At 36.3% G+C, this 24,115-nt stretch overlaps 3 protein-coding genes across 4 annotated transcripts in view; 2 read left to right on the top strand and 1 right to left on the bottom strand.

Annotated features, from left to right (window-relative positions):
- Positions 1-4,538, top strand: part of LOC107736876 (niban-like protein 1) — a 28,547-nt gene extending 24,009 nt beyond the window's left edge. Inside the window, exons 9-14 of the mRNA XM_016548248.1 lie at positions 60-247; positions 335-490; positions 978-1,091; positions 1,225-1,332; positions 2,323-2,434; positions 2,539-4,538. Of these exons, the coding sequence (XP_016403734.1) occupies positions 60-247; positions 335-490; positions 978-1,091; positions 1,225-1,332; positions 2,323-2,434; positions 2,539-3,464 (1,604 nt within the window). The 3' untranslated portion in view covers positions 3,465-4,538. The remainder of the gene's footprint in view (positions 1-59; positions 248-334; positions 491-977; positions 1,092-1,224; positions 1,333-2,322; positions 2,435-2,538) is intronic.
- A 1,893-nt stretch (positions 4,539-6,431) lies between these two features.
- On the bottom strand, positions 6,432-12,336 carry slc31a2 (solute carrier family 31 member 2). Its single transcript, XM_016548252.1, has 4 exons — positions 11,969-12,336; positions 10,521-10,587; positions 7,662-7,932; positions 6,432-7,468 (listed from the first exon to the last, which is right to left on the bottom strand). The coding sequence occupies exons 1-4, from the start codon at positions 11,972-11,974 to the stop codon at positions 7,303-7,305; spliced, it is 510 nt and encodes a 169-aa protein (XP_016403738.1). The 5' UTR covers positions 11,975-12,336; the 3' UTR covers positions 6,432-7,302.
- Positions 12,337-12,521: 185 nt separating this feature from the next.
- LOC107736877 (ER degradation-enhancing alpha-mannosidase-like protein 3) lies at positions 12,522-24,115 on the top strand. 2 transcript variants are annotated; one of them, XM_016548250.1, is made up of 20 exons: positions 12,522-13,160; positions 14,535-14,580; positions 14,797-14,897; positions 15,158-15,197; positions 15,354-15,466; positions 15,687-15,840; positions 16,420-16,554; positions 17,679-17,784; positions 17,933-18,030; positions 18,139-18,264; positions 18,768-18,851; positions 18,986-19,069; positions 19,222-19,346; positions 19,456-19,621; positions 19,905-20,056; positions 20,137-20,257; positions 21,086-21,262; positions 21,356-21,521; positions 21,616-21,807; positions 22,369-24,115. In XM_016548250.1, the coding sequence occupies exons 1-20, from the start codon at positions 13,015-13,017 to the stop codon at positions 22,566-22,568; spliced, it is 2,532 nt and encodes an 843-aa protein (XP_016403736.1). In that variant the 5' UTR covers positions 12,522-13,014; the 3' UTR covers positions 22,569-24,115. The 2 variants fall into 2 exon arrangements, with proteins under 2 accessions (XP_016403736.1, XP_016403737.1); XM_016548251.1 differs by lacking the exons at positions 12,522-13,160; positions 14,535-14,580; positions 15,354-15,466 and having other exon boundaries at positions 14,872-14,897.

The raw sequence follows: 24,115 nt of genomic DNA, 5'->3' as shown, positions 1-24,115 counted from the left end.
GGGGTCGCCTATAAGGGATGTTCTAGTGTGCTAATATTTGTCTAATCCTCTTCTTGAAGCATTGGTTTTCCCCCGCATTGAACAGCTTGTGAGAAGCAAGGTTCAGCCCTACATCCACTCCATCCTGGAGGCCCTCATGGAGCCCACCAGCAGAGGCTTCTCTGAAGTGAGGGACATCCTCTTCAGTGAGCTGGTGGAGGTCAGCAAGAACACAATGAACGATAGCAGCAGGGAGAAACTGGGAGAGGTGAGGCAGGACTTTGATTAACAATGTTAGCAGAGCCTTTTTAAACCAATAGTTAACTCAAAAACCTCTCTCCATACTCATTCCTAGCATATGGACAAGATTTCCATGTTGGCCTTCCATCCGGTGAAGATGCAGAATTGTTATGAGAAGATGGAGGCGCTGAATCTTGAAGGCCTCCAGCAGAGATGTGACGTGTCCAGTCCCTCTGTGTTCATCCAGAGAGCTCAGATCCTCATGAGACAGGTGTCTTTCCAAATATTCATGTTTAAATATTCCATTTGAATATCTAAAACTTCTTGAAGTCTTGCAGAACTTGGTACTAGCACTTGAAATTGATTTGATATTAATCATTCCATGGCCTTAATTTTTCTGGTGCCTACCAACAAAATAAAAAACAAGCATTCTCATTGATTAAGCACTGAGGCCAAGAGCATGAATCATTGAGAAAAATGGCTAAAGAATATTAAAGAGAAAGCAATTTATTGTTAAAGAGCGCCACCCAGGGGTAATACCTGTTATTGCAGCTATATTGGCAATTGAGACTCCTACTGATAGCTATCTAGCTATCCATCTATGCAGAAAATGTGCATACCGAGTAATTTTACTATGTGGCATGTAATTCCAAAATAGCCTTTGTCCTATAGAAATATAGAATTTTACAAATAAACCATCAAAGTTGATGACAGTCTGTCACCCCGCCTTCCTAAAAGTCCTGTGTTGATGAATGTAGCAAATGGACAACGCAGTGCACACGTTTGAGCAGTTGGTCCATCAGAGTCTAGACGGCCACAGCGGGGAGGATCTCTGCAAGACCATCCAGCGCTGTCAGGACCGTGTACTCAAAGTAAGTGCATTAGTTGGGTCTTTAATCTGCCCTGCAAAGCTGAAATGGGTTTTATTACACAGCTCCTGGATCCTTGATATATTAGAGCATTTTTAAAGACTTCATTTTAATTCTGTTTGTTTGTGACCTGCAGAAATATGACTATGACAGCAGCACAGTGAGAAAGATGTTCTTCAGGGAGGCTTTGCTTCAAATTATTATACCGTACATGCTGAAACAGCTCTCCCCTTCGTGTTCACCGGTTGGTACAAGGAATCAGCCTTTCTCAGTGACGTTGTTCTATTGTTTTTTCATTGTTTTTATGCTAATAGGTCATTTTTCCTACTGTTACTCTTTTAATATTTCTCAGATATTAATGGGGCTCAGGCCAAAAATGGCACCAAAAGAGATAAAATGACCCAGATATTAAAAATGTGTGAACACACATTTATTATTTTTATTTATGACTGTGTAATTAATTTATTATTAAAATGTGTTAATTAAAAAAAAATCTATATATATAATATATATTGTTGCTAATAATAATAATAATGGTGATGATGATGATAGTACTGTAGTAGTATTTGTGACCAGATTATATAAAATTATGTAACTAGATAATTTATAATTTGTAATTATTAATCTATTATCATTTAATTTATGATCTTATTGCTAATAATAATAATAATTGTGGTGGTGGTGGTAGTAGTAGTATTTGTAACCAAATAGTACAAAATATTGTTGTGGTTGTAATTATTAATTAATAATAATAATAATTATTATTATTATTTGTAACAACATGATTATATAAATAATAAATTATCTGATAACTGCTACTACTAATAATAATAATGATAATTTTCTGGTATCATCTTGTGTTATTATTATTATTATTATTATTATTATTTGTAATAAAATGATTATACAAATAATAAATTATCTGATTACTACTGCTACTACTACTACTAATTTTCTGGTGTCATCTGGTTATAAATACTACAACCACCACCATTATATTTTTTATTATAATTTGTAACAGAACATTTATTGTTATAATTTATTATCTTGTTGCTGATAAAAGTAGTAGTAGTAGTAGTTTGTTGATCCTTTGTTCATTTGTAGATAGATAGGTTTTATAGATATAGCCTAATTATTAAGAATTTGTTTTAACTGATTAATATAAAAAATTTCATGTAAAATGAGGAAATGTGGTGCGTTTTATATGGGGGAAAAAATTATCTTTGATGCCTAGGATCTGCCCAAGTTCAAGGAGCTCATCTTTGAGGACTTCTCTAGATTCATACTAGTAGAGAACATCTTTGAGGAAGCTGTCCTGCAGTCAGTCAGCAAGGACATCATGATGGGTGAGTGTCTGCAGCCCCTTCAGCACAATATAGCACAGCCTTCCATACCTTACTTAAAAATAGAGTTGCAATGTGTTTTCCACTCATTCCTTTTAATTTTGCAGCTGTGAAGGAAGCTGCGGTCCAGAGAAGGCACAACCTGTACAGAGACAGCATGGTCCTGACCAACAGTGACCTCAACCTGCACCTTCTGGGAGAGGACAGCATCGACTGGGCTGGCCAGTTCGGAGGAGTAAAAGGAGAGAAGCAAGGTGGCGAAATGGCCAACAGGAAACGCAAACAGATCGTCTCCATGATCCACCTGGACGGGATGCCTCTGCCATACGAGTCCTGCCAGGAAATACCAGGAGTGGACTGCATCCCAGAGGAGTACGAAGGGCAGGCAGAACAAGATCTTGAATCCAAAAAGCCTGTGAACCCAGTACAGCACGTACCTATCGAGAAAGAGCCAGGTTCTCCTGATGCCGTCAATGAGATCCGAGACCTCATAAACCCGGTGCTGGAAGTTGTCGAAAAAGACAGCTCACAGTTGACCAATGGGATGTTGTCTTTGGAAGAGGGCGATGAGGTGAAGAACATCACAACGGTAACAGATATGGTGCCAAGGGAGTCACCAAAAAAGGTTGACGGCGAATTAGATGCCACACAGATTGAACAGTCTTTAGAAGAGCAGCAGTGCGTATCCGCCATTGAAAGTGCCATTCAACAGATCGAGATCGCCATCCAGGAAGACCCCGGCGAGCACCTGAGCGAATGCGCCATTGACTCTGATGGGGAATTCGCTGAAACCTCTACCAACTCCAGCCCTCTTCATCACGATGACAGTGGGTTTCAGTCTCCAGCCAATGAGAATGTCGAAGAAGTGGAGCCTCAGCCTGGCACGGGGGACGAGGTGGTGGACACAGAGCAGGTTATGTTAACTCTGGTGGAGGGAGTGAAAACTAGCATTGATTTAGACGCCAAAGCCCCTTGTGATGCTTCAGAAAAGAAATCGGAAGTTGAAACCACAGCAGATAGATGCTTGCTTTGAGTGAGATATAAAACATATTTTATAAACTGAATGTGTTTGCCGAGACACTTTTGTTTGCTTTCCATCTTCAACACTTTATGGTTGATATTTCAGCCAATTCGTTGTTTGTTTTATTTTATTTTTAATTTGTTTTATTTTCTGTTCTTGCAGTTAATTTAGACATTTTGTGGATGTTTATCGAGGAGAAATTTGTATATATATTATATTCTCATACAGTATATACACAGATTTATGACCTTGTGTGCCTTTTTTTTTTTATGTAACTCATGACTCCCACACTAATTATTATGTGGCAGAGGTTTCATAACTGTCATTAACTTGGACCGTTCCATTTCATAGGGGCCATCTGAAACTTTAGTCTTTTTTGCCTTCTGTTAATTGTGGAATATATTCAAAAACTAATTGTACATTAATGCAGCGTAATTAAGCACTTAAACAATAACTCTGCAAATGCATTTAAGTAAATTAAAGCTTGCTTTTTAATGTGTGTAGACACTTCTTTGTGGTTTAAAAATATTTAAAGTGAGCTTATTTCTATAGAATGCATTAACACTCTGTAATGTGCGTTTAGTGCTCACAGACATGCTGTGACCCAGATTCACATCCTCCACCTGTACATATGTGTTATGGAGGAAGGAAACGTCATTACCCATTTGCAGATAGAGCTCCGATCTTCAAGGCAAAGGATTGAAGTAGGTGTAGAAAAATCCTCAGAGTCAGCTCACATCTTAGTTCAGTAACTTTGTGGAAACCATAGAGGAAAACTTTGGGGAGCTTAACTCATGATGTGTGAATGTGAGGAATTCTGAGGTGTCGTTCAGGACGGGTGGGCAAAGGTTTGCTCTGGCATGTAGCTGTGGGAATTATTTTTATTTTTTTTGCTAGGATCACAAAAGTTAATCATTACTGGACATATGTTTTAATGTTTTCTGCTCATTTATTGAAGCTAAGCAACATATTGTAGCTCCACACATATTTCACTGGTTATTTATTTTAAGTGTTGTGGTTTATTTTCTGCATCTTCTGTTCCTTTTGTAAGGCAGCAATGGATAAATAAATGACATTATTTTGAAATGTGTATGTTGTGCAAATTCGAGATGTTACCATATAATGTACACTAGCATTAAAAAGTTTGGAGTCAGTATTTTTTTTTTTAAAGAACTTCTACATTAATTTGATAAAGTTATATTTAAGACTTACTTTGTTTTTTTGAACATTCAACTCAAATAATTATGGAAAAATGTATCATGGTTTCCACAAAAATATTGAGATCTTTTTTTCAACTTTTTCTTTCATCAAATCAGCATATTAGAATGATTTCTGAAGGATCTTGTGACACTGAAGACTGGAGTGATGATGCTGAAAATTCAGCTTTGCCATCATAGGAATAAATTAAATGAAAATTTAAAGTAAATTTTGTTACAAATTGAATATATTTTTGATCAAATGTAGCCTTGGTGAGCTTAAAGCAGCACTATGTAACTTTTTCTGTGTTCAAAATTTGCAAAATGTATATAATGAGTGAGTACATCATGAATTCATCTTCCAAACCGCGTTTTTGTCTTATTCCGAATCACTACGATACACTTTTAAGTACTTATATTTGGACTATTATAGCCTGGTCGGGTCGTCACCGCTGCGGTGTAACACATACCTGTGTGAATCGCCATAGACATAAACTTAGAGAAGTAGCTCCGGTTGGAATGTTCTTCCGCGGGATGTGTGCAGTTCTGTTTATTAACTGCTAGAGCGCCAAAAGTTACATAGTGCTGCTTTAATAACCAAAAACTTTTTTTTTTAATATTACCAAGCCTAAACTTTTGAACAGTAGTATAAATGTGAAGCTTCTATAACTATAACCCTTTTATGGTCTACATGCTACAGTCCTTTTCATACCAAATGCGTTTGTCCTCTGACCATTATTACAAATGTCTATACATTCATCAAATCAGCATATTAGAATGATTTCTGAAGGATCTTGTGACACTGAAGACTGGAGTGATGATGCTGAAAATTCAGCTTTGCCATCATAGGAATAAATTAAATGAAAATTTAAAGTAAATTTTGTTACAAATTGAATATATTTTTGATCAAATGTAGCCTTGGTGAGCTTAAAGCAGCACTATGTAACTTTTTCTGTGTTCAAAATTTGCAAAATGTATATAATGAGTGAGTACATCATGAATTCATCTTCCAAACCGCGTTTTTGTCTTATTCCGAATCACTACGATACACTTTTAAGTACTTATATTTGGACTATTATAGCCTGGTCGGGTCGTCACCGCTGCGGAGTAACACATACCTGCGTGAATCGCCAGAGACATAAACTTAGAGAAGTTTTCTGTGTTCAAAATTTGCAAAATGTATATAATGAGTACATCATGAATTCATCTTCCAAACCGCGTTTTTGTCTTATTCCGAATCACTCCGGTACACTTATAATAAGTACTTATATTTGAACTATTATAGCCTGGTCGGGTCGTCACCGCTGCGGTGTAACACATACCTGTGTGAATCGCCATAGACATAAACTTAGAGAAGTAGCTCCGGTTGGAATGTTCTTCCGCGGGATGTGTGCAGTTCTGTTTATTAACTGCTAGAGCGCCAAAAGTTACATAGTGCTGCTTTAATAACCAAAAACTTTTTTTTTTAATATTACCAAGCCTAAACTTTTGAACAGTAGTATAAATGTGAAGCTTCTATAACTATAACCCTTTTATGGTCTACATGCTACAGTCCTTTTCATACCAAATGCGTTTGTCCTCTGACCATTATTACAAATGTCTATACATTTTTAACAAATGAAAAATGATCTTCACTCTATTCTGCAAATATTTTATATTAAATTATATTCTTAAATATATTAGTGTTTTAAGGCCTTTGGCAAAAATGTGAACTCCAGATTTATGTGGTGCAACTTGGTATTTATCTTATTAAAACGCAAAGACCATTGACAAAGGTGTAGACTCAAAACCTTTAATACATTCTGCAATGAAACTAATTTCACTTAAAAACAATTACCAATAGTGCATTTAAAAGATTGTGTGAGGATTGTAGATCTCCTATTTCTGTTCTCAGTTAGTCAATCAGTTTCCATGTGTCTGTATTGCTGGTGAACATTAACTAAGGCCACATGATTTGCATTTCTCTTTTCCGCCAATAGTTTAGTTCAAATCATTGTTTGTTCTGCAATTCAGCAGTAATTTCCAGCATTACCCAAGACCGCCTGATCTTGACTCATGTAGGAAGTTTACAACGACCCATCGCAAGGTTTAAAACTACTGCTTTCCCAAAATAACAGAAAACCACCAGCAACATTAAAGCAAATCTCAGAGAACAGAATTTAAACATTCATTTGTGTAACAGAATATTAGCTTATTAATTACATCAGTAGTTGTAGAAAATATAAAACTTGTCAATGAGGCACATCTCCGTTTAGTACAATGCTGACTGTTTGAACGAAGTCACGTCGTACAACCTCAAACGTAAAATCGCATGCGTTAAACACACCATTCTTCACGTTAGATATTGTGTTCCCAATGAGGTTTACAATCGAACCTCTAAAACACTAACCAAATTTACAATTGGTTATCGCCAAACTTCCATTAAATAAGCTTTCATGCATGATCTTTAAAATACAACCTGAAACGTTAAAAATGAGAATCATCCCCGTTCAGTCTACATATCACAACATCTCTTGCATGTCTTCTTGATCATGGCCACACAAACCTGGCATCATTAGATCAAGAGCAACAGGAAACATTTTTGATTTTGAGTCCAGTCAACTCGGTTGAACATTTCGAGATGCCGCCTCGTGTTTTTGTTTTCTCATCTCTTCTCAAATGTGATTCAGTAGAGGAAAAGCCAGAAAGTATCCCAAGACGGATCCCATGATGACCCCCAGGAAGATCCACACGTTGTAGGACATGACGCAGAGCATGAGCATGTAGCCTAGCGTCACCTGCAGAATGTGAATGGCGGTCTGGAGGCAGTGTAGAAGCCAGCTGAAGATGGAAAGAGACAAAATGGACAATTGTTGGGGGCAGAGATTCATTAAGCTACAATGCTAGAGGTATAAATAATCATCAACTCATTGTTTATCTTTCCACCTGGCCAATTTTGATACGATTGAGATCATAACGGTTCTTGGGAAAACATTTTCCCGGTCGTGTGTTGTTAGTGTCTTGTGAGCATTACCTCTTCTTAGCAGCTGCGGTGGTGTCTGCAGTAGCGGCCGTATTCTCGGTGGCAGCTAATGAGTTCTCAGAGGGGCTGTTGGTCAGAGCAGAGCTTCCCTCTTGACGCTTCATGACGGGGGCGAAACAGGATGCTTCCGGTGAGAATGACACCGGAGCGGATGGATGTGTAATGAAGGATTGCTTCTGTTTTCCAATAGTGATCTTCCACACTTTCAGAAGCTCGTAGATCACGGTGAGCAGTAGAACTACAAAGACCGACAGCACCATTCCTGTAGACAGAGAAATCAAGAAGACATATAGGCTTTTCACACTTTAAATTGCTTATCCAACTTTTAAAATGAAAGTAAAACGCTTTTAACTCTGGGGTTTTCTCTAGGGTCCGAGGATCAAAATGTTAATATAAAATGTTTAGATGTAAACCCTTCAGGTTTATATAGCTCAAATTAGTGGTTAAAGGTAGTAAATAATGTTCAGTAAATAACGTTCTAATAAAATATTTTACATTTAAATGAAAATAAAAGCCAATTATTTAATCCAATTGTTATATATATATAGCATTCAATTAATTTTTACAAATTTAAATTGATACTTATATTAAGCAAAGACTCATTACAAAAGTTTGACACAAAAGTAACAGTAAAAACATTTATGTTACAAAATTTGTCAGTTTCACGGTTTACACCAAAAAAATATTAAAATAATTATTTTAAATTGTAATAATATTTCACAATATTACTATTTTATTTTTTTTATCAAACAAATGCAGCCTTAGTGAGCATAAGAGACTTTCAGAAACATTTAAAAAAATCTTACTAACCCCAATATACATATAATATTATCATTATCTTTTTGACTCCCCTCAATGAACGGAAACCAACGGAACAAACCAAATCAGGAACCTGTTGTTTATGGGATTCCCACAGTATGACTGAATACACACACAGAACAGAACATTTACATTTTACACTATACAATATTTTGTCTATAAAGGTGCGGCATTTCTAAAACAAATATCTGGTATATTTCAAGCTCATAAAGCCGTAACCCCTTGCAAGCTCTGAATCTGCAATTTTTTGTCTTCTACCCCAGATCATTATCCACTGTGCCACACCACCAGTCAAGGTTCATCTCGAAAATACAATTCAGTGTTTAGATTGTGAATCTGATGTTTAAACAATATCAAAAGAGCAAGAGTGGTGTTGTATTGTGATTTGGCAGTATGCATGAAGTCAAGTGCTGTGAGTAAAGCACACACATCCATGCGGATTAGTTTTGAGATTTAGAACAGTACTGGCATAGCATAAAATAAAGCTTGTGTAAACTTATTTTATTGTGCTTTTGCACCCATTTGCAACTTGAAAAGCAAAAGCAAGTAAAAAGAGCAACCATCAATTCTGTTTTTTATGTTACGCAGAAGAAATAAAGTCATAGTTTGGAACGGGGTTGTTTTTGTATCATTTGTGATACCATTATAGTTTAGTAATATTTTGAATTTGTTTTTATTTTTATATTGTCCATTTTCATTTTAGTTAGTGTTTTTGTATTTAGTTTTTTTATGTGTATATATAGTTTTTTTTATCAACTTTTATTTCTTTAGTTTTACTAAATAAAATTGAGAAATGTTGCCTTTGCCACTATTTTTTATATTTAATTTTGTTTCAATTAACATTCATTTCAAGTAACTTTTTTTAAATGGTTTTCATTTTCGTTTAATGCAGGTTTGGAGGATCAAAATGTTAATATAAAATGTTTAGATGTAAACCCTTCAGGTTTATATAGCTCAAATTAGTGGTTAAAGGTAGTAAATAATGTTCAGTAAATAACGTTCTAATAAAATATTTTACATTTAAATGAAAATAAAAGCCAATTATTTAATCCAATTGTTATATATATATAGCATTCAATTAATTTTTACAAATTTAAATTGATACTTATATTAAGCAAAGACTCATTACAAAAGTTTGACACAAAAGTAACAGTAAAAACATTTATGTTACAAAATTTGTCAGTTTCACGGTTTACACAAAAAAAAAATTTAAATAATTATTTTAAATTGTAATAATATTTCACAATATTACTATTTTATTTTTTTTATCAAACAAATGCAGCCTTAGTGAGCATAAGAGACTTTCAGAAACATTTAAAAAAATCTTACTAACCCCAATATACATATAATATTATCATTATCTTTTTGACTCCCCTCAATGAACGGAACATTGTTTATGGGATTCCCACAGTATGACTGAATACACACACAGAACAGAACATTTACATTTTACACTATACAATATTTTGTCTATAAAGGTGCGGCATTTCTAAAACAAATATCTGGTATATTTCAAGCTCATAAAGCCGTAACCCCTTGCAAGCTCTGAATCTGCAATTTTTTGTCTTCTACCCCAGATCATTATCCACTGTGCCACACCACCAGTCAAGGTTCATCTCGAAAATACAATTCAGTGTTTAGATTGTGAATCTGATGTTTAAACAATATCAAAAGAGCAAGAGTGGTGTTGTATTGTGATTTGGCAGTATGCATGAAGTCAAGTGCTAAAGTAATAAAAGTAATAAAATAACTAAAAAATACAGCTAAATAGAAAAAAATTAAAATAAACAAAATGACTAAAACTTTAAATAAAATTCAAATAAATAATACTAAGATAACACTGGAGTAAATGATCATTGTAATTTGTGCGAGAACTCTCCGTTTAATGTGAAGTAACATGTAAAAGAAAGCAACTTTTGCATCTAACTGATAAAAGAAAGCAAGATGGTCTGGTGGGACATAAACTGTCATTCTGCATTTGTATGCATATTGTATGATTATGTTCAATCTTGTTTGTAAAAACCCATGTACCTGCAGGCCCACGTACATCCCAGAAATCAAACAACAGCGTGACGTTGCTGGATCCTTCAAAGTGCATCTGCAAATGACAGAACACAAGAACATAATAAGCAGGCTTGTAATTAGTGACATGTTTCCATTGAGGGTTGACTGTTAACCTATCCCGTGGGAAGAGTCTATAAACAGAAGTTAATGACACTTCCATTACCTTGACAAAACCGGTAATACAATCCTACCAGTCTATGATGTTCAATCCTGGACGTCTGATTTAACTACGATTATCCACATCGCAAGAATTCAATGCCATCAAGCTTTGCTTTTTGCTTGACTTGCTTAAATAACCATAGTATGTCAACTGCTGTCAGAAGACACAATATCTCAAAGCTAGATAGGAATCAGAATGGAATGATAGCTGACTTTGTGGTCAGTACTTCTGCAGGTGTTAATGTAAAAAACGTCATAAAAGGGTGGTAGAGGAAGCCTTGCCATTTACTCGTGACAGTCACATTACGGGAAACAGCACCTTGAAGACTGACACATTAAAACTTGTACTAACAAGTGTGCTGCAGGAACTACAGATCGAAGAAAAGTATACAAGGTTATGCTCCAGATCAACAACATTCCACGACTTGCTATAATCATGAGTAAATCTGCTGTCCTGTCTTCAGAAGCAAAATTTAGGAATTCCATCCAATCCATTCCAAGCGCTGGAGAATTCCTCTACACATTTTGTCCTGTGCCGCATATCTTCTGTTCTGGAGATAGTTTTGCATTGGCCAAATGGAGATAAGTGGCTTTCGATACATTTGTGCCCTATCAAGAACTTCCCAGTGTTATCTCGGAGCAGCTATGCAAGCTCTCACATGAATACATCTTTTATTTGCTCTGTGAAATGCTGTGGCCTGGTCAACTTAAGTGGAAAAATAGGTCAAAAGAATCATTTTGACAATTTTGCTAAATGTACTACTTTTATCCATGCAACACAAAAAGAGATATGATAGAATAACAACCAGTCACCTTCCCTTTTATTTAATGGAATAAAAATAAATGCTCAATAAGGCTGTTAGTCTCAAATATCGAGGTTTGGACCAACATGGGGATAAATGTAATTTCCATGTTTTGAAAGACTATCCTTTTAAGCAACTATTAATATAACACGACCTTGGTGTATTAAAATGAAATAATAAAAAAAGATACAATTGTTGCTGTTTCTTACTACATGGACATGCCACAAACAATTTTATCTTTTTTTTTTACCCACCAACACGGTCTTGGATTACAGATGCATTTATTTATTTATATGTAAATGACAGCATTAAAATACAACAATGAAACTAAAAAGGCTATTAACTAAACAAGTCCATGCGTTATTTTGAGGTGCACTGCTAAACTAACTATAATTTACATGCGTGAAATCAATGAACTTGCATAACGTTACATGTAGACAGAGACCAACTTACATTCATGATGAAGCCGCGTGCAGTCCTCTAAAGATGAGTTCGGGGAAATTTAACACAGACAACACGACCCTTACGGCAAAAAATACAACTTTCATTACCACCTGCACCTCAGCAGCCAAATTCGCCACATTTTAATGTGCCCTTACAGCACAACAGCTGAGAAGCGCTCAGCCCAAACAAAAAAGCTTTATTTATATGCGCCGAAAAGGATCCTGGGAGTTGAAGTCCTCTCGCTGCGATGCGGAAATGAACAAAAATTCGATTAGAACTACATACCAATCTGAATTACTTTATAAATGCAATTTAACGGGCAAGAAGACGGAGTTCACAAATACAACGGGTTTGCATATTTGCATTAAACGATAAAAAAAAAAAAATACATACAAGGTAAATAATCCAAAGCAAAAATACAATTCTTTTTTCTTTTTTTTTACAATTTTTATTTTTTATTTTTAAATACAATTTTGGTATAATACAACAATACTAAATAAATAAAGCAATAAATAAATACGGCTTTAATGAGTGCTGTGCCCGACGGCTCTTGGTGATGATATCATCAGCTCGCGCCCGGATGAGGCTGATCAGTCGGCTAAAACAAACTCCGTCCGAGAAATGAGGGGCTAAATCTAGATGGGATGGAGATTATCAAGAGCTGGACGCAGTCAGTTCGACAGGATATATGTCCAGAAATTTCAAGAGGGACTAACGAGATCAAAAGTAGTGCTGGGAAATACATTCGTGGGCAAGTTTGCTAGTTAGCCGTCGTTAGCTCGACAAGTAACGTTACAGGCAGTGTTGTAAATAAAGAAATTGTCTGGCGCTTTTATCCCAAGTACATATTCACTTGTTTTCAGTTTTTCTGGAGATTGTTAAATACGACCATTAAGGTAGGAAAATTAAATCAACTAATGTCAACGAACTGCATAGGACAAGATAAGAAGTGATTAAATATTGACAGGCCTGTTGTTACTGTAACGTTACATAAAGGGTTAGTTATATTTTAAGGGGGCTAAAAGAACAGGTTGTCGAAAAACATACCTCTTTAAATGGGGGGAAACTGGATCAGGAGAGAAAAGCATAGATGTGGTGGGTTTGTCATGGCTCTGGCAGCTGTGATCTTTTCTTGCCTTTTGATTGGAGTCACTGGTCAAGATGGACAGGCAATGACTGCAGAGGAAAAGTCCAAAATCAGGTGAGTTTAACTGCAGTGGACACTTACATGTTCTTGAATGACTTGTGATTTTACATGCTTATTTTGATGATTGATGGTAGCTCGTATGATTATGTTAACTGGTGTTGTCAAACAAGACGTTTACTATTGTGTACATTTAAGATTGCATATTAAGTTTGGTGACTTTGATTCCAGACCACTAGACAAACATTTCTGTTGCCTTATACTCAAACTGTGACTTACAGATGCCTAGAGGATGATGACAGGCTGTAATGCTTTATGTAATGGTAAACATTAACCAAGTACTTTAATTCCATGTTATTTTGGTTTTGTCTGACACTGATTTATTAGTACACAGATTATGTGTTCTTGGATTGTAATTCTATACATGACCTCATTGTTTCAGTGGCTGTGTCTTGTACTGTTTGTTCTGGGAGAAGATTGCTTCAGCACACAAAGATGTTGATGGAAAGGATTACTCAATTTAACTGATTCAGTCTAATGATTCAGTGTGCTGTCATGCTAATTCCTGTTTTAAAACGCTGAGGTGTGGTCCGTCTTTAACCAAGATGTAATACCTTTTCATAGCATCAGGGTGTGGACATACAGTAGCAGACATTTGGTCTTTGGGTTCACCATATACATATATCTACATTTATGTAGTTTGGGGTCTATAGGATCTTTTTTCTTTTTCTTTTTTTTTATGTTTTTGAAACGAGTTTCTTTAAGGCTGCATTTATTTGCTCAAAAATACAGTGAAACATCGATATTGTAAAATATTACAACATCAAGTGACTGTTTTCTATTTCAATGTATTTTAAAATGTAATTTATTCCTGTGATGTCAAAGCTGAATTTTCAGCAGCCATTACTCCAGTCTTCAGTGTCACATGATCCTTCAGAAATCATTCTAATATGCTGATTTGCTGCTCAAGAAACATTTCTTATCATTATTTATTTCTTCTTATTATCAATGTTGATAACAATTGTGCTGCTTAATATTTTTGTGATACATTTTGTTTTTCAGAATTCTTTTATAATTAGAAAGTTCCAAAGAACAGCATTTATTTGAAATATAAATTTTTGTAACATTATAAATGTCAAATTGTGGGGAAAAATTACCCCAAAATTTTGAACTATATATGCACATACATCCATAAACACATCACGCATAACAGCAGCGAGATAATGTATGATTTTTTTTTTCTGATGTGGAAGGTGTTTAATAAAAGGCATTTTATTGTTGGTGACTTGTTGAAGTTGTGACTTCTGCAACAGTTACTAACAGAGTTGAATTGAGTATACATGGATATTTCCATTACTTTTTCCCTGTGCGATATGAAACAGTAACTGCTGCACACTCCTTTTTATTTTTTTATTTTTTTATTTTTTGTAGGGACCAAATTCTAGAGATGTTTGATCATGCCTATAACAGTTACATGGTGAGTAAATACCTGTGTTTCAGAAATAGTTTTGAATTAGTTCACTAATCAAAACATAGTGTTTCTGAATCATTTGCATTTATTGGACCTAAATAACTAACATTCAAAGTAACTGTTGTACCATAGTAATTGCACTTTGTGGAATTGTGAGAATGAATGTGTCTGTTATTAATCTGTTATCATTTGAGAGGCATCTTTTCTCCTATCCTCTTTCAGGACTATGCCTACCCAGCAGATGAGTTGATGCCCCTCAGCTGTAGAGGAAGGGTGAGAGGGCTGGAACCCAATCGAGGGGACATTGATGATTCTTTGGGAAAGTGAGTCAAGCTCATAATGATTCTGTATGAAGTGATACATTTACAATTTTTATTAAAACCTTTGCTGCACATGACCCTTGTAATGACATGTTAGTTAGATTCTGGAAATATGACTAGTCAGTTTGCTATATTTAGTTTCAAAGATTGATATAAACATTGATGGGACATCTGAAAAGTCTTGGATCAGCATTTCAATAAAGATTTCTGTGTTGATTGATTCTTTGGGTTATTAAAGGCAACCTCTCTTTCTCTCTTTACAGGTTCTCTTTAACATTAATAGACACTTTAGATACTCTTGTGGTGAGTTAAATCTTTGAAATAAAATCTAAGTATAAACTTGATCAAAAACACTAACAATGTTTAAGCAGCCAGACGTGTTATGCAAGCTTATTCAGATCAATACAAAGGACATAATAGTAGATGCCTCTAAACTGTTGTTTTGTGTGTTTTGAGTAGTTGTTAAACAAACTGGATGAATTTGAGGAGGCTGTGAAGAAGACAGTGCAAGACGTCAGATTTGATAATGACATAGTCGTCTCTGTCTTTGAGACCAATATCCGTGTGCTGGGGTATGGATCATGATGTTTCTCTAGCTTTGGATGTGTTTATCTTATTTTAAAAAAAAACTGTAAATTTTTAAATAACTGATCAGGAATACAGTTGATTTTAAAGCAGGTTTTCAGGTTTGGGGCATAATTAGGTTTTCAGGCTTTCTTCTCTAAGTTCATTGTTCTTATTGACTTCCTCCATGAAATGCATTGTTGATTAAACTTCTCCCTGTTCTTCCAGTGGCTTGTTGGGTGCACACGTCATGGCAGATGTTCTAAAGCAGCGTGGAGAGAGGATGCAGTGGTACAGAGATGAACTGCTACACATGGCTAAAGAACTGGGCTACCGCCTCCTGCCTGCCTTTAACACCACCAGTGGCCTTCCTTATCCTCGGGTAACTCCAACACTATTGATTAGAATATTTCAAACTCTCCTTCTATTCTATTCACAAAGTGGCAATTCACCTCTGGCAAGATAGGCGTTTAATAAAACTTGGATATTTTGAAATCGGTGCTACATGACTCGAGAAAAGGGGCTGTGTCCTTTCATTTTGCCAAAAACTTCAACACACATAATGCACTTTTGATTTTGGCGCTGTATGTCTCTCAGTCCACCTGTCCATTACTGGAAATAGAAAAATGCAGAAGCATGATTTGTAGTTTTAACAAAAGCCCTGGAGTTGCCAAAAGTCCACTGGCAGAGTTTTGCTGATAAATAAATATCTGTAGCAGGCAAGAGTACACAATGTTCATTTATATATATACTACTGACATTGTATCAATACAAAGCTGGTTGAAAATTGGCAAAATATCCTTGAATTTGGAGGCGAAATGCATCTCACGCATATCACAGCTTACATCACAATCAAAATATCTGACACTAATAGCATAACTTTTTTATGCTAATTAAAATGACAAAAATTTATTGTAAAAGTTTTTATTCATATTTAAAGCATTTTCATTTTCCTCTTCAGGTAAATTTGCTCTATGGAGTCGTCAACCCCCTTTCTCGTACAGGAACGGAGTCGGACACTTGCACTGCTTGCGCAGGCACCATGATTTTGGAGTTTGCAGCTCTCAGCCGACTGTCCGGGGACCCAATATTTGAGGTAAACGTCCAGCATGTTTTCTTACTAATAACAGATTAAAGGGGTCATATGATGTTGCTAAAAAGAACATTATTTTGTGTATTTGGTGTAATGAAATGAGTTTATGCAGTTTAAGGTAAAAAAAACCACATTATTTTCCACATACTGTACATTATTGTTTCTCCTCTATGCCCCGCCTTTCTGAAACGTGTCGATTTTTACAAAGCTCATCGGTCAGAAAAAGCGAGGTGTGCTGTGATTGGCCAGCTATCCAGTGCGTTGTGATTGGCCGAATACCTCAAGCGTGTGACGGAAATGTTACGCCCCTCACCATACTGTGTTGTGCCCTGTCAGGCCGGAGCGATGATTCAAAAACATGAAAACCCATTATAAAAGAGGCATTCGTTGCATCCAGTGGGGACATAATTACGAATTATAATGACTTATACTGTCTTTTACGTGTTGCGTTGCATCACGCCGCGTAAACATAAAACCATATCTGCATTTGTGATCGGAGAAATGACAAACAACAAGCCCTAATCTACACTGCCCAAAAAAACTCGCTTTAAATATATAAAATATAAAAACTCTTTAAATATAAAAAACGTAACAAAGCCGGCATTGTAGTCTACTCTCCCAGGATCAGGAAACAGTCCTCATAAAATGTGCTGCACACATCTGAATATTTGGGTTGAACTGTTCTGGAACAGTGTTGTAAATACAGCTTAACCACTGATTTCTAGTCGTGTCCTCTTTTGGAAGGCCAAACAAAGTATTTTCGCTTTCGCAACGAAACACACAGCATCTTCACAACATGGCGGTGGCAGCAGCAATAAAGTTACGCCGCCTTTTTTGCATGAACATTTGGGTGGCGTTATGCAAATCTTCCCACATCGTGACGTAGACATGTGGGAGCGTGTTTGAACGAGGCGTTTTAGGAGGGCATGGACGAGTCTTAAATATTATAAAGAATATCTCTTTGGGTTTGAGACTTTTGTCTTTGCAACTTTAGGTATCTTATCTATTCACGAACAGCTTGTAACACTGCAAAGAGAAAATAAAACTTGAAATCGCATCATATGACCCCTTGAAGACTCAGACAGTGAGAACCGTGTGCTAAGTTGTTCAACCTGCATCCTATGTAGGAACACGCTAGGAAAGCTATGGACGTCCTCTGGGAGAAGAGGCAAAGAGGAAGTGACCTTGTCGGCACTGTGATCAACATCCACAATGGAGACTGGGTTCGCAGAGGTGAGGCTTTGCACTGGTGCTTCTAGTTGTTGTCATTTCATTTACACAGTAAAAAATGTCCCACACAGCTATTTTACCACATCTAATCCCACTTTGCCTCTTACAGAGATGATATTCACATCAGTACCTTCTCTGTTTCTCATTACAGATAGTGGTGTTGGCGCTGGAATTGACTCTTATTATGAATACTTGATGAAAGCTTATATTCTTCTTGGAGACAAGGTGTACCTTGACAGATTCAACACAGTAAGGGCTCTTTATTCTCCATAAATAATCACGCCTCTATTACTCAAACAAAGCTTGTTTTACATCTATTATCTGCACGTGTGACTTTGTCTTTGTCTATTGTAACAGCACTATAGTGCCATTATGAAGTACATCAGCCAACCTCCTCTGCTGCTCAACGTGCACATGCACAACCCCACCGTAAATGTGCGAAGCTGGATGGATTCCTTGCTCGCCTTCTTCCCTGGACTACAGGTTTACCTCTTCATCCCCTCTATTCCATGTTGCCACAAAAGATAGAGATAGTTTTGAATTTAGATCAGTTTAAGTTGAAGTCAGGGTCCAAAATGAACGTTTATTGAGTAAGAATTGACTTTATTGGCCAGTTGGCTACTAACAGCATTGTTGAAACTGAATGGTATATTAATGGTATATGAATCGTATAACAAGAATAGTAGTTACCTTTTTGGTTCTTCTATGATGTATTCAAATATACAAAAACTAAAAAAAAGAAGCTCATTGATTGTCAAATGTCCTTTAACAACTTTTACCTCAAATGTTGTGTTGTGTTGATTTGTTTCGTTTTGTTTTGTAGTATGAAGTATGAAGCCATTGGCTGGCAGGACAAAGTTAAATTTGGATTCAAGTTTAGATTTAACTCACTTTAAAGAAAAAGGCACAAGTAGCTGTTTTTAAAGTGAAATGTTAAATTTGAAGTATGAAAAATAATTAATTAAATATACCAAAATATCTTTCAGGTGCTGAGAGGAGACTTGAAACCTGCTATTGAGACGCACGAGATGCTGTACCAAGTGACTAAACAGCACAATTTCCTCCCTGAGGTAATTAATGGGTGACTACATTTGTCACATTAAACCTAAACATCCTCAATCTACAGAGATCACTGCCTAATATTACAGTATTTTCAATACTAATCCTCCATATGTCTTTGACTACAAATTATGTTATCTAACAGGCCTTTACCACCGAGTTCAGAGTTCACTGGGGCCAGCACCCGTTGAGACCAGAGTTTGCCGAAAGCACATATTTCCTTTACAAAGTAGGTATACCACCTGATACAGCAGAATATGAACGCCTACTAGCAACCAGCAGCACAGTGTAAACAATGCTTAAGGTCACAGTTGACTTGTCAAACTAGTTATTTTGTCTGTCTTCATTGTTTTTAAATAACATTTTCCGCCTCATTTCTAGGCCACAGGTGATCCTTACTACTTGAAAGTAGGCCAGTCTATAGTGGAGAAGCTGAACACTCATGCTCGGGTGCCCTGTGGCTTCGCCGCCGTACAGGATGTGAGGACAGGAATGCATGAGGACAGGTGAGAGTCCTTTTAGTAATTCTTCCATATTGTTTGTATCATTGTATATCTAGATTAATTTTGAAAGGCAGCAGTAGTAAAAATTATTTTTATGTTTGTTCATTTTAAGGATGGATTCCTTCTTCCTGGCTGAGATGTTTAAGTACCTCTACCTGCTCTTCTCAGAGAAGACCCAGTTGCCTATAGACATTGATGATTATATTTTCACTACTGAGGCTCATTTGCTCCCAGTATCTCTGTCTACGACCCAACCCTCCTGTCATACCAACAACACGGTAAGAGCTCACCTTATTCTCAATCGGGACTTTAAAATGATGTTATGTCTAGTATGGGACCTTTCGGATCCACAAGAACTCTGTTTCTATGACTGAATGTTTCTCAGACTTTGGTTTTAAAGATTTAAATCCCCACAATGTGATCATCTCTACAACTTTTGGCTTTATTTTTTGTCTGTAATTCTCTACAATAACAATGTTTCTATCCAAAATTGGAATATTACATAAAACATTTGGGAATGAAAGTGTTTCAAAAGTTACATCATCATTGTATATCTTTCAGGAACCTCAAGCTCATAAAGACGATTTATTTTCATACTCGTGCCCTAGTGCTCAAACCCTGTTCCCTAACAACCCCACCTTTGCCAAGACTATCAGGGACAGCAATAAATACCTCACTGGTTTGGGAAGAACCCAGCAGTCCTCACCTGTCAGGTGGGTCACATGTTACAGTTTTATCATAGAGCAGCATGTATAAGAGAAAAAAGCCTAGCTCCTCTTTTTTTCCAACACAGGGGGATTGAACTGCCTCTTCATGACACAGGCCTGGAGCCAATTGAGTTTCTAAAAAGCATGGGCATCTCTCTGACACCACTTACTGAGCTGGTCTCCGCCAGCCAAGGCTTCGTGTCTCAGGTGATTCGGCGAGAACGATTCCTTTCATTGGACCAACCAGTGTTATTTTACTATTATTTATATACTGTTGTTGTAATTACCAATATTTTAAATTAGCTTTTATTTTTATATTTCCAGATTAACACTTTATTTTACAGTGTCTTTGTTACTAATATGTTACTAAAGACGTTGCCCTACCCCGCTAATATGGTATTAATTTTATTTGTGCAGGTCTTAAAAAAGGTCTTAAAAAGTCTTACATTTGAGCTTAAAAATCCTGCAGAAACCCTGACATTGCATGCACCTATTATTATTATTATTATAGTAATAATGGTATTTTAATGTATAATTACATGTAACTAACCCTTAACCAAACCCTAATCCCAACCCTAACCATACAGGTACATGTTATTAATTTACACAATACTTAATTGTATAATTACAACATAATAGGAAACCAGTGTAACCTTTTCATTTTAGTTTGTTCTAGTAAGTTTGCTATTTGCTTTTTCATATTTATATTTACCTTTTAATTTATTTTGGATGTAGTGTTATAATTGTATTAATTCAACTAAAACCTGCATTGCTTTGCTTTTTTATATATTTCTAATTGGCTTTAAATTATTTTTGTTTTAGTAATTTTAATGTTTCAACAAACTTTTTAAGATTCTAATTTTTGTTTTTCATCGAATGTTTAGTTTTGATTTTTACTTCAGCTGTATTCAATTAAAAATAATAGTTTTAAGTTTTAGTTAAAAATAACAACACTGGGACCACCTGTTGAATATCTGTGATTTATCTCTTCTTTCATATGTCAGTTCATTCATCTATCTGTCTCTTTTTCCATAGGACTCTCAGAAGGGTGTGTACAAGTTAAAGCTAGTTGCTGAGGTGAGCCAAACACCTGAGCATGAGGAAGTAGTGGCACTAATTGTGCAGCTCATTTCCCCTCCGTTTTTGGGTCGAACAGCCCTTATGGCTGGTCCAGCAAAGTTTGGAAAGGATCTTACCAAACAAGAGCATGGGGTGAGCAACTGTATGAAAACTTCTTGAGCTCACTGCGGGTATGCCATACATTTACCACAATTAATTATTGTCTCTTCTGTGTCTTTCTCTAAGGTGAAAGGCAGTATTGTGAAGAGTGTTCCCTATACAGCATGTGGCCCGATTGAAAACGCAGTAGAGCTGCAGGGACACATAGCCCTGGCATTGAGGGGAGACTGCATGTTTGCTGCCAAAGCTCGGCGTCTACAGGAAGCAGGAGCCACCGGAGTCATCTTCATTGGTGAGATCTAGTGTAACATTACTTGCAGACAAGGCACATGATTTCTCCGCACTGTCTTAGAATCTGGACTCTTCTTTTTTGAATGTTCTCATAGATCACAGAGAGGGCAGCAGCAGTGCTGAGACTCCACTGTTCCAGATGGTTGGAGATGGAGAACCTACAGATGACATCACAGTTCCCCTGGTGTTCCTCTTCAGTAAAGAGGGAGCTACACTCACTGCCGCTCTGCAAGAACATCACAATGTGGATGTCCTCCTGCTGCCCAAAGAGAAACAAATAGGAAAAGGTATTTGACTTGACCAAAACTACTGAATATATAGATTACTTCTGTACTCTTAGTTTGTTGACTTCAGCAAATAGTGCAGACAGTCATTGGTCAGCAAAGAGACGGCAAATAAACTGTTTGTAAGTGACTTTATTTGATTTTATATATTTTTTTGTTGGCATTTTATTTATTTTATTGCTTATTTTTATTGCTTTTTAAGTAAGATTTTATTGCTTTTTAAGATTTTTTATTTTGTTTCTAAATTCTAGTAAATATATTTATTTATTAATTTAGTTGAATTTATTGTAGATCATTATTTACAAAAAAAAATGTGCCTAAATGAGTATATATCTTGGACATTTAATTAACAAAGTAACTGGTTTTATTGGTAATCTTTATTTTTTTTAAATGTTTTTTAACTAATTTTTATTTGTAATATATATTTTTAACAAACCATTTGCTAAATAACATGAGTATTTGTCTTTTACATTTGTACAATTTATAGATTAAATATGCAAGCCAATTTTTGAGATGGACTCCAATTTTGAGTTTCTTTGATATTTTTTTTTTCTTTCCTTTTAGAAAAACCTGAGAAGTTAAATATTAAGTTCCGTTTAGCAAAGGAAGAGTTTGCTGAGGGTGAGATGGAAAGCACTACCATCCACCTGGTGCTGGAGCAAAGCGAGACTGCCACCGAGATGAACACTGAGGCAGCATCGTTGACCGGTAAAAACCAGGAGACCTGCAGCTCTCTGCAGAAAGACCCTGAGAGCAGCCCCTGACTGCGGGATCAGCTGCGACCACGGTCCCCTTCACAGAACGCAGGGCTTTTGCTCCCTGTCACTGATCTCAGATCAGAAAATGCAGGCTGTGCTATGGGAAATGTTTCAGCTAAGCCTGGACTGTACCATCTGAGCTCCTCACAGGGGGATCACAAGCCCTCCCCTGGTTAAGATGGTCTTATCTTGCATAGTTGGTACTATAGTGATCTGTACAGAGTGAGATGGTACTACGCGTGAAGCTCCTGTCTCTCTGATATCATGGTAGTTGCAATAGATTCTTCTCAATTGTCTACAATTGAAAAGCAATCGGTTTTGGGTATTAAAGAGGTGTACAAGAATTTCTCACGCCACTTTATGTGGATCAGACTTTATTTGAATGTTTTTCTTTGTCTTTTTTTTTCAATGCGGATCAATGGTTGTCAGTCCTGTGCATTTTTTTTTTATTCATCCTTAAAGTGTAAGTGGCTTGAAGTCTTCAGGACATCCTTAGCACATGGCTCCTATGACCAAACCCCCAAAAACAGTGTTTAAATGAGGGAGAATGGACCAGTAAAACACAGTTTAACATTTTTCGATACAGAAACATCAGGGAAATCAATGATCTATGATTTGAACATGTTTGCATGTGTGTGTGTGTGGAAGGCATGGCCGGTGGCCTTTATCATTATGTCACAGACTCTGTGCATTTCATCATGTGCCAATACTAAATCTGTGTATTTGTGTATGTGTGTGCATATTTGCAGCCAATGCATTCATCCTGCTTTCATGTAGTGACTGGTCAAGGGACGTTTTTGAGAGAGAGTTGCCCTTTCCTCTACCAAAAACATGCGTCTGTCATGAAGGCCCAGGACACAGGCAGATTATATAGTAATATTTACATATGTTTTTGTGCAATGAGAAAATCATTTGTGCTGTCAGGGTGATGATGACGACAATTAGTCATACATATTTAAATTAATTTAGCAATTTTTGACAGCCTCCATTGTCCCACGTACAGCTTCACCATCACACTAGAGGTGCTGCTTACACTAGATTCATCGCTTTCGACATATCATCTGAGAATATTTCAAATGCATCAATGTTATTAGACTAGCTTTTGCATTGAGTGTCACACAGCCATAATGTAGCTCAGAGATTAATACAATCTGTCGCTTTATAGCATGCGGTCGAATGATTATATCAGCCCCAAACCTTTCCATTTCAAGTCTTAATTACAATCTACACCTTGTATTGTGTCGCTGATGGCTGTTTTCAAAAGGATGTCGACCTGTGTACCTCTTGTTTCACAAAGGGTTTATGACTGATTAACTTCAATGTGTGGGCATAATTCAGATTAGATGGGATTATATTTATTTCTTAAGATATTTTCTATACATTAACTTGAGATGAAGATGTTTGTTATAAGGGTCAGATGAAGCATTTCTTGAGGGCCAAGGTGATGTAATATTCTGTTGCTGTGACAGAACAAGATTTTTATAGCATCTTTTTGATAGCTGTTTTGTATTGACTGATGAAATGTTAGTACTTGCCATTAAAATCAAGTTTAT

Source organism: Sinocyclocheilus rhinocerous, unplaced genomic scaffold (genome assembly GCF_001515625.1).
Source record: "Sinocyclocheilus rhinocerous isolate Xijiao unplaced genomic scaffold, SAMN03320098_v1.1 scaffold192, whole genome shotgun sequence".
NCBI classification, from domain to species: domain Eukaryota; kingdom Metazoa; phylum Chordata; class Actinopteri; order Cypriniformes; family Cyprinidae; genus Sinocyclocheilus; species Sinocyclocheilus rhinocerous.
Note: the sequence above shows the minus strand (reverse complement) of the source record. Positions and strands in the feature narration are given on the sequence as shown.